The sequence below is a fragment of the Mercenaria mercenaria genome, chromosome 12 (genome assembly GCF_021730395.1).
Source record: "Mercenaria mercenaria strain notata chromosome 12, MADL_Memer_1, whole genome shotgun sequence".
Lineage (NCBI taxonomy): Eukaryota > Metazoa > Mollusca > Bivalvia > Venerida > Veneridae > Mercenaria > Mercenaria mercenaria.
The window spans coordinates 16,263,377-16,283,546 of NC_069372.1; the positions used below are offsets into that span (position 1 = coordinate 16,263,377).

Below are 20,170 nucleotides of genomic sequence, written 5' to 3' on the forward strand. Positions count from 1 at the left end.
CTGCGAAAATTCATTTTTGATTTCATGTCATAAACATTTATTTTCGGACCTTGGGCAATAGTATTTCCTATTGACCGAAAATCCCTTCAATAAGTGTATACTGTTGCCCGGAATCCAAATAACTGAGGGCTAATAGTTTTTACTATTGCAAGCCATTCAATAAGTTTTCTATTACATTGCATTATAAATGAATTTCAAAGTTGTTCTAATTTATTTGTGACTTTAGCCCTGCATACATATGTTGAATCATAGAAAGGTCAATTACACAAACTATGGAATGGCGATTTATACAAATGAGAACTGATATTGTATATCGATTTTCAGCGTAAATGGGTGTTAGAAGAGCTTTTTCATACGGATAGAATTTCGTCCCTTATTTCAAATTTAGAATTTTCAGTTGATAGCGAATGAACAAAACTTCTTACCCATACTATTTCCAGATGATAGGCAAAGGTGGATTGATTTATGACGTACTAAAATAGCACATTGTTGTAACCATGAACAGTACATTCATCTATAAATGACGGAGAAGGTCGGAAATATCGCTTGATGAAGAAGCAGGAAAAAAAGGATCTGTACCATAAAATGCTAATTGCAATTGCAATTTCTCTCAAGCGGAATACTAGCATAAGACAGAGCTAGGTTGTGACTGAATGCATGTACAGGTACTTAGTAAGCGTACAGTTTCAAACAGCGTGTGACGCGTCAAAATTCAAATCGATTTTGCAATTTTCGCAAAATTTTAGTCACATGCGTTCAAAATGTCCTGTAAAACCAGATTTGGGTTTTTAATAATGTACAGTTACCCTGGAAAATGTTTATCAGTCTCCTTTGTGTTATTTGTTTACTTGAGCTGCTTTCTAGAGTTACTTTATGTACGTGTGTGCATGTCCAATTATTGAATCACAACAATATCGCATGATAAGTTGACCATACCCGACAATAAAAAGTGACGTCACAGATATAGATCAACGCTAATAGATACTAATAAAATCCACCCATCTCCTTTTAATTTTCAATAAAATCCGTGATAAATAATCAATATAAATATAGTGTACCAATAACCAAATGAAGGTAAAATAGTCTTCTGTATGAGGAATACATATTAACACTTCTATATGAAAGAATTAAACACACTCTAAGTCTATTGCAAAATGATGAGGATTGAACAGTTCAGATTCGTTACAGGTTTTTTTGCTATGTCGTCAAAAATTGAACGGAGAAAGTTCTTGATATTTTGTCTAAAATGATCTTTTCTTGAATATATAAAAACATGGCGAAATTATTTCGAGCCGTTTGTCCGTAAATTTGACAAATGTTTAATTTTTTTCCACAAATTTAAAAATTTTAAAACTTTTTTTTTCGTTCCCCTATCCTGCATTTCATTATTAAAAGAAACGAAATTTTTCTATCAACTCAGAAATTTCTATTCAATACGTATACATGTTAGTTTCATTAAAAAAAATAGGTTAGAGAAAATTTGCCGAATTTTCAGCGTATTTCAACATGACACTAAATTGACGTACATGGTCATGTTTGCGACGTCACAAGTAAAAAGTATCATTTATAACCAAGAAAAAAGCTATAAAGGGGGGGGGGGGGGGGGGGGGAGGGGGGTCCCAGTAAGATGTCTGCGCAAAATATTTTTTGATTTCATTAATATTTTATGGCAATATACCTACATGTATTAAGTTTCATTAGCAAGTGTTAGTGTTACCAGTTTCGACTTACTTTTATAGATATTCACATTTAAAGTGGGTGGGGTAATTAGACATGTGACCAGCCAGGGACACAATTTCCGTTGCTTATGTAAAAATGGTTCAAAACTTTTACCTCAAACTTTCATGATATAATAACTATGCAATAGACATTCACACAATTGTTGCATTTTAAATTGTTTTGAATACTTTTTTCATCACAGAGCCTCAAATTGGCCTGCTCAAATTTACTGATTTTCAATCGACAAATTTCACCAAAAAGCTAAAACATTTTTTATTAGTTGAAATATTCAGGTGTTATTTTCAGCAGATATTGTAAACTAATAAACATTTAAATGACAGTATATCAGTACTGGAAAGTTGGTACACTCTCAAACAGGGAAAAAGTGGGTGGGGTAAGTGAACATTCGAAGCAACACTATTACAGGAATAAAAATTGTGCAGTTGATAAGAAATGACCTCAGATTCTCGACTAATATTTTAATTCAATTAAATACAGCTTTGGGTGATGAACTGTTACAAACAATTGTCCGCTATATACATGTGTGGCATGGAAAAAGCATGCACATTGAACATGATATATAGACAAACAAAATTGACATTGAGAGCTCAACGTTTTTAACAAAACGTTTTGCCTGAGGCAGTATATTTTGAGGAAAGCTATTGTTAGAATTGAAATTAAATTTTCTGCAGTAGTTAAGAGTATACATGAATACTGAATATATTTGTGAGCTGATAGTTCACAGCTGAAACAAACATATTTCAAGTAATACTTAGATCCTGTAAACAGTGGTACTGTTAGTTCCAGGTAGGAACAGGTAAAAAGTATTCCATTGAAATACATTGGCCTTTCATGAATATGGAATATATTTCACAGCTGAAACAAACATATTTCAAGTAATACTTAGATCCTGTATATAGTAAGTACTGTTAGTTCCAGGAAGAAACAGGTAAAAAGTGTTCCCTTGAAATAAATTGGCCTTTCACAAATTGGAAAAAAAACTGATTAAGTGTTTCTGATATACATTCGTTGTGACTTTCTTGCGGTACAAATATTTCCAAAATACTGTATTTGTAAAATATTTTGAAAATGCCAAAGAATAAGAAATGTAAAATCTGCTCTCAGAAGCATAAGAGGAAACTATTTAGACGCCTTGATAATGGCGATGTTGCTGTTTATGAAACAATGTTTCGCAAAAGACTGGCAGTTGGTGACTGGGTATGTAGTAATTGTACATCCAGCAAATCAAAACCTAAATCTGAGTCTCATCAGACAAGTGAACATGATGAGCAAGTACCTTCAAAAAAAGTTAAACTAAACATAAACAGTTCTTCATCAGTCAAAAGAAAATGCTTAGTTTGCCAATCTTCTGAGTCCCTTAGGCGGTTATCACCTATGCAACGGGCACACATCTTTGTTAAATCTGGAGTTATTGCTTCTGAAGGTACGTATGCCTGTTCTGCACATTTGGAAGGTGAACGCCTTAAAGAAGAATGTTACATTTTAATAAATCCAACATCCCCCTCTGTCTCTGTAAACAACCAAGAAGTTGAACAGCTGCTTACCAATATTCGTACCATTGCTATGCAAGGATCATATGGCCTTAATTTTGATGATGCAGATGCTTTATCTGAAACAGATTACATACGCTTGACAGGTATTTCAAAAACAGATTTAATGCTTTATTTGAAAAAGTTTCTCTCCAGTCATCTTCAGCTCGAAGTGGTAGAACAGCATTAGCTATTCTTCTGGTTAAATTGCGAACTGGCCTTTCCCTTCCTGTTCTTTCAACTCTTTTTGGAGTGAAAAAGTCTACAATAGGCAGATCTATTCGTGCAGCAAGGATGGCTCTAATGACTGATTTTGTGCCAGAGTATCTGGGGTTTGAAAAATCATTGAGGAACATAGCACTGTTTTTGCTAATGTTCTGTTTGCTGACTCAAAGCCGGGTGTTGCAGTTACAGTTGCTGATCGCACATACATATACATTGAAAAAAGTTCAGACTATTCATTTCAAAAGCGTTCCTACTCTGTTCATAAAGGTCGCCCTCTTATCAAACCAATGATTGTTGTAGCAACAGATGGCTATATCATTTCCGTACTTGGACCTTACTTAGATGATGACAGAAATTCAGATGCAAAAATAACAGAACATATGCTGAAAACAAATCAAGAAAATATTACAAACTGGTTCCAAGAAAATGATGTTTTAGTTGTAGATCGAGGTTTTCGTGATGTAACAGGATTATTGAATGAATTTGGAATTAGAACTGAAATGCCATACTTTCTTGACAAAACCCAAAAACAACACAGTACAGAAGAGGCAAATGTATCAAGGTTGGTAACTAAGGTAAGGTGGGTCGTGGAATCTGTAAATGGCAGAATTAAGCAGTGGAAAGCATTAAATAATGTAATGCCAAACACACAGATTCCTTATATTGGGGACTATGTGCGTATTGTCTGTGCTCTTTGCAATGCTTTCAAGCCACCTTTGATATCATGTGTAGAGTCGGATTCTGTCACTGCAAACAGGATGATGCAATTGGCAAAAGCACCTAACAAATTAAAGGAGAAGGTTGAAAAATACGAATGGCAAAAGAAAAGAGCAATTTGGCAAAACATTGATCAGTCAGAACTGACAGACTTTCCTATATTAACCGAAGATGAGTTACGGAATCTTACTATGGGTATCTACCAAATAAAACAATCCAAATCCTGTACAAAAGAGCATTTGTCTGAAAAAGGTCAGTATGAAATACAAGACCATAAGGAAGATGATGGCATTCTAAGGGTTCAGATAAGTTCGCGACACATTTCAAAAAAACTCTACAATCTTTGGATACAGTATGATTTGGGTTTGAATCCAATAAAATGTTGGTATTGTCAGTGTAAAAGTGGTGCACGTGTTGCTGGTTGCTGTGCACATGTAGCTTCTGTCCTGTGGTACTTGGTTTTTTTAGACACCAGAATGTTGACAGAATAGAAACAAATACTGGAAAATACATTGATTTCGTTGCTGATGCTGCAGCTGATAAATGGGACTATGACTCTGATTCCGACTGAATACATGTATTAAAAAATACTCTTATTTTTCTGTACCAGCAATAATGTCAATGGGCACTTCACCGTTTACTGTCAACTAGTGCTTCATGTGCACTGTCAAATATAGCATCGGAGTTATTTTTAGTGACAGGCAGCATTTTGTGTGATTTATATAGATGAAAATAATTGGTAATTAGAGCTGCTTTTGAGATTAGCGCATGTCTCCCACAACTGCCTTATCATCTAGATAGTAAGCCAGACTATACATACTGTTTACTCACTACAGATATACTTTTGAAGAGTAAAAAGGCTGATTTTGGATAATTCAAGGGCCATAAATTTGAAGTGTTTGGACATATTTGTCTAGTTATCGAACTTGGCTGAGGACTTATGATCAAACACATTTTGTTCAAGTTAAATGAAGTTTGGATGAGAAATGTTCCGATTAGAGCGCCGACAAAAGTAAAAGGGCCGATTTTCGGTAATTCAAGGGCCATAACTCAAAAGTATCTGGGCCGATTTAGCTAGTTATCGAACTTGGCCGAGAAGGAATGGTCAAACATATTTAATTCAAGTTTGGTAAAGATCGGATGAGAAATGTTCGACTTAGAGTGCTTTCAAGAGTAAAAAAGCATATTTTAGTAATTCAAGGGCCATAACTCAAAAGTACCTGGGTCAATTTGGCTAGTTATCAAACATTGCCGAGAACTTATGGTCAAACACAATTTATTTAAGTTTGGTGAAGATCGCATGAGAAATATTCGACTTAGTCTGCGGACAAGATTTGTGACAGACAGACACACAGACAGACAGACTGGAGTAAAAAATATGCCTCCAACTCTACTGTGTGGTGGGAGACATAATAACATTCATAATGTGATTCCTTTGACTTCAATAAAATACATTTATCAATTTGACTTTTAAACCAACGTCCAATTTTCAATGTCTATTTACCCCACCCACTTTTTTCCCTGTTTGAGATTAAACCACTCTTCCGATATTAATCAGAGTGTACTGATATACTGTCATTTTAATGTTTATGAAGTTTACAATATCTGCTGAAAATAACACCTGAATATTTCAACTAATAAAAAATGTTTTAGCTTTTTGGTGAAATTTGTCCATTAAAAATCTGTAAATTTGAGCAGGCCACTTTGTGGCGGTGTGATGAACAAAGTATTCAAGACAATTTAAAATGCAACATTTTGTGTGAATGTCTACTGCATAGTTATTATATCATGAAAGTTTCAGGTGAAAACTTTGAACCATATTTAAATAAGCAACAGAAATTGTGTTACACTAACACTTGCTAATGAAACTTAATACATGTAGGTATATTACAATAAGATATAAATAAAATCAAAAAACATTTTGCGCAGACACCTAACTGGGACCCCCACTTTCTACAGGAAATAACTTCAACTTTAACAGGATATCAAAATTAGATATGATTTGTTAAAAATTTACAAATAAGAGTTTCTATCCGTGTCACAATACCGATCACGATTTCTCTTTAAGGTGATCGCATATTTAAACAAAAGTTTTCACATTATATATCTTCTGTAACAGCAAAAATGTTTCTTACAAGAACACTATCAGATATGTACTTTTATTATCATCTATAAAAGTTTACAAATATCTATTGGTTCCACTGTAATTTACTCTCCCCACTTTCCATTTGATAGTTTTGCGATATTGCACAACCAGAACCAATAGGCCATGGTTTGGTAATGGTTGCCGTTTGCTACTTTTGTAGAGGAAAGTTGTCAACACTTAAGAAATGATGCATTTTGTTTCTTTATTAAAGTCTCATTCTTGCAATAAAATAGATAGGCGTTTAAACAAATAAAACAGTTTCAGTGTCAGTGTAAATCGATTAGAACATAGGTCTCAAATTATATATATTATATAAAATGAAGTACAAATGCTGCATTGATACGCTGTATAAAGAAACTCCCATGCATTGCTACAACATAAATATAAACTGCGCGACTTATGAACAGGACTATTTACAACTTGTTGACTAACTTAAATTGAAACTGTCCATTCTGCTAAAATATTGTATAAGCTGTCAACACAACTGTTGAAAATAAGGAGGCAGGTAAAGCTGTAAATGATTGTAATGTCAATATTGTCCTATGCTCACATCGCACACTGACACTCGTAGTAAACAGGTAATGTTTTACTTAATACATTATTTCTAATGGAGCCATTTTTTTCTAACAAATTAATGAAACATAATTTTTTAAAACTTTTTCTTCTTCTTCTACACACATAGGATAAGCATTATAAGAAACAGCAAGCCTTTCGTGTCTTCCCATTTCTAGTCTTAGATGTGTAATTTCACATTAATTTAGCAGACTAGTGCAAATCATTTAACATATCGTTAACAAAAATTAAATCCACTGCTATATAATTTCATGATATGCAGTTATGTGGGGGCCTCCGATGCTGGATAGTCCAGGCCGCTTGCTTCGAATCTCTCGCCCCTCACTGATGTGGTTTTAAATACCTCGCCTGCAATGTAAGATTCGTTCATGTGAAGGTCTATGGAAGGTCGGTGGTTCTATAAAAGTGCGCGCCCATGCCGGGAATAATTTCCAGGCGGCACCTGGGTCTTCTGCCAGCCCCACTAGCAGGAAAGTTGCCATACGACCCAAAATTGTGTTGATGTGAGTTACGACTCAGAAACAAAAACCAGTTGTGATCTAAATAGTTAATTCATTACTCAGATACTTTTTTCTTCTGTAAAATTAACGCCAAGTTCAAAGAAACAAGTATTTACATGCTAAATCCGAGGAACAGATGCTTTCAAATTAGAAACTAATTAATACTAAAATTTGATCATAATACTTACTTGAAAAAGGAGCACTTGCTTGCACTTCAGAAATAATTTGAGAACAGGGAGGACGAATCAATAAGCATCTGTTTCTCGTTATATATTAAACCCAACAAAGACCAAATACACTGATAAAATAATGCTAGACATAATTTACATTACGTTAAAAAACACCAATTTCAAGTTCTACAACACGACCCATTGCCTTTCTATTTACTTTCAAGCAATATTCGTAAAAATAACTCAAAAAAGGTTGTCCAGTCTTTTGTCACATACTTTAAAATGTGATCAAAATATGCTATTATGTAAATTCTTCCAAAAGATATATCGTTTTGGTAATGATTTGAACAGGCATTCGACTCATGTTATTTTTCTGTCCAAAACTATTTGCCGGTCGTTCACCTTGACTCGAATCCGGGTTCATTGCTTTTTACCGCCTGCATTCAGATGTCAATGAAACAGGATTTATATTTAAAAGATAGTCAATACTGGACTTGGGCACGTTTGAAATTTCAAGTGTATAATTGGTCTATTCAAATAAATCGTTTGCTAAATCCTCATTTTCGTTTAAAATACTGCTGTAGATACTACTCATTTTAGAAGCTACTTCAAATCTATGGTTACTATCCACAAGATGTCGCGTTAGTTCTGGCATAAGGAAATAAAATTCAGGCAACCCATGAGTCAGGATACCAGCCACTTTCACCTGCCCATAATTGTTATAGGTCAAAGCCGGTGATCCAGAGGCTCCTTGCTGCATGAAACAATCAAAAATAATTTTATGATCGTCAGCGTAACAACCATAACCTTTATTGACTAGCCCGCCCGCTTAGCTCAGTAGGTAAGAGCGTTGGTCTACGGATCGCGGGGTCGCGAGTTCGATCCTCGGGCGGGGCGTATGTTCTCCGTGACTATTTGATAAACGACATTGTGTCTGAAATCATTAGTCCTCCACCTCTGATAATTCATGTGGGGAAGTTGGCAGTTACTTGCGGAGAACAGGTTTGTACTGGTACAGAACCCAGGAACACTGGTTAGGTTAACTGCCCGCCGTTACATGACTGAAATACTGTTGAAAAACGGCGTTAAACCCAAAACAAACAAAACTTTATTGACTATTTCCGGATCTTGACCCATTTTACTCACAGCATTTTTATATATATAATGTTTTGGCCAAGCCATGTATGAGCTTCTAAAAACCTATGAGATTGAGCAGAAATCAGTTTGCATCTCGGATCTAGATGTTTGACGTAAGACTTCCCTGGATGACCGTATCCTATGAAGGAGACATCCTTAACATTCAATATGTCAACGTCATCTTTGCTGAGCTGCATTTTCGGAGGGAGGGTACTGTCCAAACTTGCTAATTCTAAGACAGCGACATCTAAATCTTGATTGGAAAAGATGACTTTCTCTATATGATATACTTTCTTCTGCAGATCAAGCGCGGATTCGTGGAAAGTTACGTATACCGAGTCGTCCATTACCAACCCTAAAAATTCGAGTTATCAAAATATTATCTTTGTTATAGTGATTGGGTACAAAAAAGTAGATTTCTGATAGCTGAATTATTGTTTTCAAAACTAAAGAATTTAAGATTTTTTGTATATTAAAACCGTATCAATTTATAAAACGGTAATAAATATAAAATCTTCTACACCGCAGACATCTTTATTTAATATCAAGTAAACTAAACGAGTTGTGGCTTATACCATATCAACAATAAATCTGTATCGTTAAAGCTAGCTAGAGTTGATATATCACGACTATTTGGTATATCATGTATAGTTGTAAAACAAGATGGTAAAAGACACCTTTGACAACATGATGTGCTGTCATCAGATACTTGCTTCCCACTCTAAAGACTGTTCCCACATCCCGTTGTTTCGTTATCAAGATTCCAACTGATTTCATTTGTTCTGATAAGCTGTTAATCATGCTTTCAGATAAAGTATCGTCTTGGCTTTTCTTCAATGGGTATCCTATGCTACTCTCACGTGTCAGAAATGACGGAGTAGGGTTCATATAATCGTTTGTTCCAACTGTAAAAAAAGTTACGTTGAACTAATAAATCAGCTGATTACTTTTTAAACAATAGGAATATTGTATAGAAACTTCATTCATGTCTGCTGTTAATCAGTGTGATACTGTTTCAACGTGATAAAACCTACAGAAGATCCTTCGGAAACACAGAACACAACCAAGAAAAACAATAGCAGACCCAATTTAATTTAGTGTATTATTGAGAGGTAAGAAAAAGTGCACCCCATGATCAGGCAGCGGCTTAAGCTAAGCTCTATATACAATACAAACTGGTATGTTTTAGTGGACTCCATGATCAGTTCTTACTAAAGCCCGAACGTCAACAGTCTGTATATCCGTTAGATTTAAAATTTCACCTAAACATTTGGGTTTTTAGACACCGTTAGTAATAAGTAACCATAGATAAAATGTGTTTTATTACCATCTGTAACTTTGCTTTCTGCTGTGTTGGAAATCTCCTGCATTTTAGCACTCCCATCATGTTGCGCAACACTACAAGAGACATTTCGCTCGATCTGCTCCAATGACATCACCGTGTCTTCTGCAATTATATTACATATTTACTTACTATTTAAAATGTTATATATCAACACGAATATCGAAATATTTAAATGAAAAAAAAAAAAACTGTATGTGTTTTTGTCCACTTTGTTCATTTAATAAAGAAAACTTATTCACATACTTCTTGCCTTTAACCTTTCTTCCGATTCACCACAAGTGTCCACATTAAGTTTACTTTTCATGGTCTCTTTTTCAGCACATTTTATTGTTTCGGTTTGTAAATTATGTTAATTACTTGCGTCTATTCCTTTCATGAGTTCGACCGCACTTGTGGTTTCATCATCTAATTGATACAATAAGTCTAAGCAATATTCCATTTTTTTTCTCTCCCAATGATGGAACTGTATTGTCTATCAATGAATGCTAAACCTGATATCAAAATAAATTTATCACTTCCAGATGCACGTTCAACTCAATATACGTTTTGCCACTGAACTTCTCCTTTACATGAATCAAACTCAGATATTTGGTAGGATATCCGTAAGTGAAACCTATAAAAATTTCACCAACGCAGCCAAGAGTCTTTAATCTCGATTTACTTCAGTCAGTTCGTGGTAAAGTTTTAAGGGGCGGGGGTGAGGGTGGGGCGAGTGTAATAAAATATGCAACACCATCACGCTCCAACCATTGGCTTTAGTGGAAGTCTATTATATAAAAGCTATTAATACACCGACTCAGAGCATGGGGTGATTTTTACGGCCTCTACGGTTACACCTGCTTTCTTGCTACTCTTGTAGTAATATAGAATTGCATTTTAGAATCTTGAAATAGAGATTACGTTAGTCCATACAAGGCTCATAGAAAAAGTGATGACAATACTTAAGCTATCTTCATACCATTCGTGGAGGTGGATTCTCCAACTGTAGCACCTGTTTTGTCCACGTTTGTTCCGACATATTTTGTACTGAAATCACCTGTTCTTACTGATGTTACCATGTCACTTTGTTTTCTGTTTTTCTGTTCAGTACTCTTTCCTAAGGACAGGCTCTGAGTTTCTATCTGATCGTTTCCTTCTGTAACAATGGTTAAAATCATTTTAGTATGACTATATCTGGCAACATATGCAAGTTTATCAAACATGAGTTCTGCCACGTGACTATACTCGACAAAATCATGCAGGATGCTTCACGGACCATATTTAAGCAACAAATTTATAATATCAAATTTAGCGTATACCGAATTGGATCTATGTTTAGCATTTTCAAGAGGGTAAGTTTCCGACAGTCAGATCGGAAAAAAAACCCAACACAGACAGATGAATGAAAGTATTTATTCAGTCATTTTAGATTTTTTTTCCATATCATTTGGGACGCTAAACATAGATCTACTTTAGTATGGCTCTGCATAGATTTCATATTCAGTCTTCATGTTTTTCTTCCATCTTTGAATGACAGTGTTGAACACAGTATTAAACCCTTATCAAACAACCAAGTCAATTTCGCTTTGTCCATCGGTGAGGTGATCTGAAGCATTTCTAGTGTTGTCAGGTTTGCTTGTGTAGGGTATGTTTAATCTATTTTAACTGGGCAATGCCTATAAGGAGGATCAAATTCTTCATTGTGAAGCTGAACGGTTGGCTTATCAAGTCTACTGCTTAAACAAAGTACAACACATATATAAAAATTATGTTTGACCACCTCTTCACATTGTTGCTAAGCATTTGAATTCAAAGTCATAAATCGAATAATGTATCCATCTCTACTGGCTTGAAGAGCAAGTCGCAAACAGTATTGTTTCTGTGATACTGATGCGTCTATTACTTACCGCAAAGTAGATATCTACATGCAAATTACAGAAGAAAAATAATATATGCAAGCATACCATTGAGTATATCTGACAGTTCGGCGACACCAATTTTTTGTACGTCATATGGCTCGTATTCGCTTAGACGTCCTGTGCGCAGATTCTTGAATTTGAGCTTTTTCATTTTCAGCGTCATACAATCTAAACCGTCTTTGATTCCTATTATTCCCCAATCTTGTGGGCATTTCTTGCAATACATCTTATACTTTTTAAATATCCCGTCGTATGTTTTTGGTTTTTTATGTTTTTTCTTATTTATTCCCTCCTCAAATGTTTTGTCGGTAACAATGCGGTCATTACCCATCTGTCTAACATCAGAAATGTCGCACACAAATGTATTACATCTCCCACACAGAATTTCGTACGCATCTTCAGAAGATTTTTTGCTATTGATATAGTTTTTCGCTTCTTTTTTAAACCGAGTTTTTTGTATTTCTTCCTTTTGAAACGGTACTATTTTCTGTGCTATCAGCTTTGGGTCCAATTTGCAAACTTCATCCAGTGCACGAGTCATCATTAACGCTTTATAAGCGTTGATCCTCTCTTGTTCCAAAATGTTCTCACTACCCATTGTAACTGCAGTTGCCTCCATCTGACGTGCTCGACCTGGAATACAATCCATTGTGATATATTAGTGTCACGGTTAGAACTTGTTTCAAATCCTGGGTAGACCGAGTGTGGGTGAACCGGTTTCACAGTCGATAAAGCATCAGAAGAATAATCAAAGGCCCCTCGTCACAGACTGTACTTTTTAGACAGTGACGGATTGTGTGGTTTTGTGAAAAGCTTCTCTTTTGCAGAATTTCCAGGACGAATTTTTATAATTGTTCTCAGCGTTGGTATTTTTTCTGGTTCTTTGAGGTCATGGAGTACTTTCAATTTTACTATAAAAGAATTCCGCTTAAGCGGTGCTAGGGGGCATATGGAGTGTTGCACATTTCATTACCTCTCATGTACAGGCTAAATCAAACCGAGTCAGCTATTATTTTGCTCGGTTGCGTTGATCTTCTTATAGATATTATAAATTATAACTACAACAGCAGTCTTTAAGTGCTGTGCGACGGCTGTAAAAGGTCTCCCAGTACTTGGACTCTGTGTTGTTATATTTTCTGATCCTTTTTGACATGGAATACATCCATTTAACTACATTATGATTCTGCTTCAGTGGATGCTAGGGGCTAGAGGGGTGTTGCACATTTCAATACCTCTCATGAACAGTCTTCTGTTATTTGCTTGATTGCGTTCTATGTTTCGAAAGACCCTATAGATCTATTATCGTAGTTTATTACATGAGTGCCTATAAATAGTAACTTTGTGCTGAAAATACTCCATTTATCGTATTGCGTCATGCATTATCACATTAGCATAATTGGTTCCGGGGCCATTATCAATAATGGCCCCGACGTTAGCGCGGGAAATAAACGTCCGTAAACAAAAATGACGTCATCACGTTTCATGGAGGCAAAACAGCGAATAGTTCAGATTTAGTTTTGTAATCTGGAGTGTTACGTCGTGGTTTTTATGTAAAATAATTTATTTTCAATCCCAAATTGTACTATAAGCAACAACGTGCACTATAAAGGCATCTGATTTTATATACATTGTAGTATATAATAAAAATAAAATAGAAACTGAAAAGCTGAAAATTATTATGCCAGTAAATGCTAGAAGCCATGAAAATGGCACACTAAACTGTTCTTACTATATTATAGGTAAACATGTAATAAACAAGTAAATACGTGGGAGCTCGGTGCCTTTGAGTGATAATGGCCCTGGAAGAAGACCGAGGGCTTTCACTCAAAGGCACTGATCTCTCATTTATTAACCTATACATAATATTAGTCGGCCATTATGTTTGTTTGGTGGTGAATGTGTGTAGACGGTAATTTTGCTCAGTCATTACAGTATAGGAATTCTTAAGTTCTGGTCTGGCTACACCTTTTAAGTCTAAGATGTTGATAACTTTGATGAATTTTTATCAAATTCAAGTACCATGTGGTGCTCATAGATCGCCATAGATGTCAACTAATTTGAGAGTATCATTGAAAGATACAACTTACGTCCAGTTACCTTTCATTTGTATTTGCATGATTTCGTCACCAGAGTACTCGTAGCTGAGAACAATGTTGCAGTCTGGTACATCGATACCTTCGTTGCCAACTGATGTACAAACAAGTACTTTGTATATACCTTCCCGAAATCTTTCAAGGATAGATGTCTGTACACTTTCCGTCATACCTATTGGACATAAAGAATCCCCAAATAGATCTAGCTTAACATATTTCTAAAACGGGAGGTATCAGAAGGAAAACGATTTTTTGTATAATTTCTCACAAAGGCTGAAACTAAATACTTGTACACCAATTTAAAAGGATTACTTCCTTAAGCATTTTCCCTCTGAGATCAAAAGAATGGTCACATTAACTTTGCCGCAAGATAAATACAACATGTTTCCTGTACTGATTCATTCAAACCTATATTAAGATTTGTTGGGGTATTCAGTTCACATTGAGCTCGCCCATTTAACTCAGTAGGGAGAGCGCAGATCTACGGATTGCAGGGTTGTGAATTCGATCCACGGGTGAGACGTATGTTCTCCGTGACGACTGATAAAAGACATCGTGTATCAAGTCATTTTTCCTCCACCTATTTCATGTGGGAAAGTCGGTAGCACTGGTACAGGGTCCTGGAAAACTGATTTTAATAGTTCAACTGTTCGCTGAAACACTACTGAAATACTGTTGAGAAAAGGGTGCTAAATCAAAATCAAACAAGCAAACAAACAAATTTATTCTCATTTAAATATATATTAACATTCTAAATTAGCCGGACAAGCTTGTATGTAAAAGATCTACCTTCGTCTCCTGCACGATCTTCCTTGCCGTAAAGAGGACTCACTTTAATTCCATTCTTTTGAAGATCCTCGTCTAAATATGCCGCAAGAGACCTGCAAGTTGCTCTAGTCTTCACGAAAATCATTGCTCTTGATTCAGCTCCTTTTTCAGCAAACATTGTTGAAAGAGTTCTGCTCAATATCTGCACATTCGGATTTTCAGTGCATTTAATCTCTGCTTTCAATGTTCTCTGTACGCCTTCAATAAGAAAAGTTTTGTCAAATGTTACATTAATGTCTGTTGTGTGTTTTGTTCTTCTAAATTATCATCAGCCAGTCTTTACAATTGTTTCATAACATGGTGTATACATAACTTTTAAGTGGGTGCATTCTTAAGTGGTTCCTTTTGACAAATGATTCTTTTTGTAATAACTTATGTTTTATTTTTCATGTAGCAACGTTGACAGTAATATAACATGTGCTTAAAAATCATTTTTGTTTGTTCTTGTGAAGGTTAATACGTTAGAAATTAATCTAAGGTTAAAGGTCACCTATGAGGTTATTGTACAGTTGTGTTTCCATATCTGTTAATTTGCTTTTGTGTTCTCCTTCTTGCTTGTGTTTCTCGGCTAAATACCTAATAATATCCTTTATTCGTAACAGTTTGTTGACTTCAAGGGCCGAGTTGTATATCTGAAATTTGTTGTAAAAATTATCAAAAACTATCGAGGCTTTGTTTTATACACTAATCCACTAGATAAACAGGTTAGATAAATTACAAAACATTTTGAAACTAGTACGTGTGGTCTTCAAAGGTATATTCTAATATTTAAGTTATAATTTAAATACATTTTTATATTATGATGCAAATGTGGGGATAGTTTACTTAGAATATACGCATCGAAACAGTTCTTTACTTGACAGTTAAAAAAATCAAGTCCTATTTACCTCAAAGCGAAAACTTCACAAACTGGAAGAAATACAAGTATAAGTCAGCCACATCACGAAACATTTTAATGTGGAATGATAAACAAATATTCAGATACTTGCGTTTAGATACTTTGCACAGGAACTTATATCCCTTGACATGCCATAATCATCAACCTTTAACTGTGCCGCCTTCATAATGTCGACGGTCCATTTATTATATTGCTGGGACTCCTTGTCATTTGGATGTTTCTCCGAAATCAGGTCACTTATATCTGGCTGCATGAGACCATTTTCTGTGAAAGAAAGATAAATTTACATTATAATTTTTATGTTTTTAGTCCCAATATTATTGTCTCAAAAAGCATAGCTAACAGGTAAAACAACGTTCCAAAAAACGCAGCATCTCCAAAGCGCAACCTATAGCACACGGACTTGCACACGACTAGCACACATACACAACCCTCTCCCCCTCATACACACGCACACACACGCACGCATTAACACTAACGCGCGCGCGCGCACATACACCAGTGAAATTGGGTACAAATTAAACCTATTATCCGTGTTGATTTAGACAAGATGTTATTTACCAGAATGTTTCGTTGAAGATATTTTTAACGATAAGCCTTGCACGATTACGTAAATTTCCCGATCTGCTGCAACGCTGTCGAGCGTGTCCGGAGAAACAAATAAAACGCAGCTAGCATTTGATATTTTAAGCACAATGGGCCGTGAAGACCAAAATTTTACTCGCTATATACAAAACCCTACAGCAGTATATATATGAATCTGTAGACGATCTATACATGAATTTACACTCGGCCTACTCTTTATAACGGAAGAAAAATTTCGCACGTGCATGGGGCAAAAAGACATGACCTTAGAAAGTAAAAAACGTTAAAGTAATATCACAAATCAATCAATTCTGTCAATATAAATCTGTAATAAAATAACTTTCCAGTGGAGGACAAAGAAAAATATATTTATATAATCCTTTGTAGATCCACAACTGCCTTGCTTTGAGTAATGCGCATTATAACTGATAAGTGATGAACAGGCAATAAACTATTCTTCAGTCATATTGATCTTTCATTTGGAAAAAGTTAGGTTAAAGAAAAACGGTAAACTGATATAATCCATCAATTTAAAATTTATGTTTTTATGGACATTTCATAACATCATCTAACAGAAAATACAACCTGTGGCAACAAGCTTACATGATGATATCCCTAGTAATCGAAGTTAAAACTGAAAAGTTCAATCAAGTCACATTTCATTTCATTCCACCGATTTTAAAAAATCAAAAGCCAAAGATTTTCGACGGGGTAACAGATCAGTTCCATCGGGTTTAAACCAAACACACCTTCAAAGACCTCCATGCTTAATTTGCCAGAGGCGGACACTATCTCACCCCTTCCCCATCCCTCCCTCCTGCCCTGGTTTTTATCCATTTGCATCCAAATGAATATCAATTCAGTCCGTATACAAAAACATAATCATCATAAAACTGTTATTTTCTATTTTTTGATTATTCAAATTTTAAAGTTTTTTATTTAACAATATCAAAGGGGTTGGAGTGCGGATGGTAACCACAGCGGTCAAATTGAACGGGGGCGGAGTGGTCCTTGGAGGGGGATGATCTACACTCACATTCTTTATCTGTTGTTAGATTATGATCTCTATATTTTTGTGGAATTCAAGTTTATTTTAATTATTCTATTAATTTTGTGCACGGTACTGTATTTTTTTCGATTATATTAAGAGTATAAAAATGATCCAGAATATAAACATGAGATGGAGATAATTAGGAATTTCTCTTAAGTAAGTAAATACCAATAGTTATTTAATTAAGCTCTGATACAATGCAGATCTTACGAAATAAGACTGTTTTGCAATATGAACATCATTTTAAAAGGAAATTTTCATCAAAGTTCCAAAGGTCATTCTTACAGATTTTATTTATAATAATATTTAGGTATCGTGTGATATGTTTATTTTTTCATTTAAGAAACAGCACTGCCTGATATATTTGTCCGAGTGCATACTTGTTATGGCATTGAGGACTGAAGGGCAAAAATCCGTAAGTCTCATCAAAGACATCTTATATGCTTCAGAAACATTTATGACAGATAAAATAAAAGAAAATATGACATTTTCAAATTTAAGGAATGGGTTTTACGTTTGTTTTGTTGGTGGATCTAGACTTTAGAATGTTTGTGGACGGAGCAAAATTAAATAAAAAGAAAGGCAGAACCTCATGTATGATATAATTCATAACATATTTATCTTTAATCAAGGTATTCTGTACAATAAATTGTGTTATCAAAATAAATATTTTTGTTGTGGCAATACAATTCGTAATATGATGATATTATGTAGTTTTACTTATTGTTGAGCAGTCTTTTTGCCACACTCAAAAAAAAGCGCATGCGCATTTTAATCAAAATATTTGGTTAAACAACTGGGCAACCAAAAGCGTTGGAAATTCGTCAATAGTTATCTACACAGTACGAGAAAGATGTAGTAAAACGTAAAAACAAACACATAAAGGAAGTACAGTTTGGCACCGCTCTGGAGCGGTCGATGGTAAAGCACCACTGGGGGACTTAAACTGCTACATCTAAACCATGTTCCAAAGTTATCGGGCACTAAATGGTGTTCCTCTTGTTCCTCTACCTGCTTTCTGCAAAGGTATTAAGCATATGCGTTTATGGGTCTTCGTGTGTTTTTAGAATAATTTAACAGTTACGCGAGCATTTTGTGTTATACATCTCGTGTCTTTTATAACCATTAAGTGCGAGAGAGATTCATCTGATGTTTTGATGTCGAGAAGAAAAATATCAAAACAGCGTAGTCCCAGAATACCCCATGGACTCTAAGAGTTTTCAATGTGTTCCGTTAGACAGACGTCAAAAAAGAAAGTATAACGCCCAGCTGCAAAAGGGCTGAACACCAAACCTGCAGCGGCTATAACCTCTTTTAATGAAACGTTTTATATTGATACATAATAAAACTGGAAAATTTCCATGACCCTGAATTTTAAAAAGTTTGTAAAAAAACATCTTCGTAAATTTGTAAGTACACTGTACCTTGTCACAGAAATGTCCTTATATTACTATTAAATTTCATAACAAATTCGAATTACTATAATAGAAGAAAAAACAGCAAAATATTTTCGTTTAGTTTTTGATAACAGTAGCCCAGATAAAAATATTGCTATATAAAAAAATTATAATATAAATGCTACGTTAATTGAAAAACGAATGTGAACTTATCTTCAGTGCATGTCATGTTTTAAATAATATAACTTTACTGGTTTTGATTTTTGGTTTATAGACGTCGCTTCAGAGTTGTTAAGAAGTGATATGCGAGGTTTTTATGGTTTTTATGAAGAATTACTTCAGCTTATAAAATCTTTATTTCATGTTAAAAAAAAATACCTTCTAACATGTCCTCAGTTTCTTTCATTGCAGTTAGAAGTATATCTCTGGCTGGGTCTGTCGTCCGTTTCTCCAAACGTATTGTCTCTGAAATGGTGAATTTTATTAGACCCTATGTATCATGCAAAACATATCGCTTCTGGCTTGCCTTGACCCATCCAACTAATTAAAGATACCTTTCTGTTCTGTTCTGTATTTAGGGACGGTTTCAAATGTGTGTTATTGATTTGTCTTCGAACTTAGATATTGACTGACTTGTGAAAATGAAAAACAAATCACCGATTTATTTCAATTCAGAGTACAAAGAAAATTAATTGCCAGCGAAGACAAAAGTCACCTTCTGTACATTCTTTGATGTGCTTCTTGTAACCCTTTTCGTTTTTCTTAACTGTAGAAAGGTGGCAAACATCTAAACATGCACAAAGCCTCAAAATATGTTCTTCTGCTTCTTTAATCGTTCTAGACTTCCCCACACCTACTGAAGCCGTCAATCCAACTATCTTTAAATAAAAGTATAAAAAATCAAATGAATCATCTACGGTGAAAATTTTCTTGCATCATATAAAACAACAACAAAAAACAACAAGTTTTTTTTTCAAAAATAAATCAAAAGAAACTTGAAGAATTTTTCTAGAAATCCACATGCAAAGTAGTGGGAAAAAGATAACGCTCGTTGAACAAAAACAGTAATGACAAATTTCACCCACCTGTGGCAGTTCCTTTTTCCCATTATGTTTTTCAATCAAATATTTTCTCACAAGCATGGCGTATGGTTCGTTTCCTCTTGTATTATGGCATTCATCCAGTACCAACAAAGAAAATACTGAGAGGCTTTCTATCAGGTTGTCATCAAGACTGTTCACCAGTATTTGAGGAGTAAAGCATAAAATATCGTAGTGTTCCATGTACATATTTATTGATTTGGTCCTATCCTCGTCGCCAGTAATAAGTCGCGTCTGC

At 34.9% G+C, this 20,170-nt stretch overlaps 1 protein-coding gene across 1 annotated transcript; it reads right to left on the bottom strand.

The window, feature by feature from the left end:
- Positions 1-7,256: 7,256 nt before the first annotated feature.
- LOC128547237 (antiviral innate immune response receptor RIG-I-like) lies at positions 7,257-20,162 on the bottom strand. The gene is made up of 13 exons (XM_053519295.1): positions 19,918-20,162; positions 19,548-19,710; positions 19,211-19,297; positions 15,891-16,063; positions 15,392-15,533; positions 14,863-15,099; positions 14,078-14,245; positions 12,026-12,613; positions 11,041-11,217; positions 10,065-10,184; positions 9,415-9,642; positions 8,707-9,092; positions 7,257-8,407 (listed from the first exon to the last, which is right to left on the bottom strand). The coding sequence occupies exons 1-12, from the start codon at positions 20,119-20,121 to the stop codon at positions 8,743-8,745; spliced, it is 2,637 nt and encodes an 878-aa protein (XP_053375270.1). The 5' UTR covers positions 20,122-20,162; the 3' UTR covers positions 7,257-8,407; positions 8,707-8,742.
- Between the last annotated feature and the right edge of the window lie 8 nt (positions 20,163-20,170).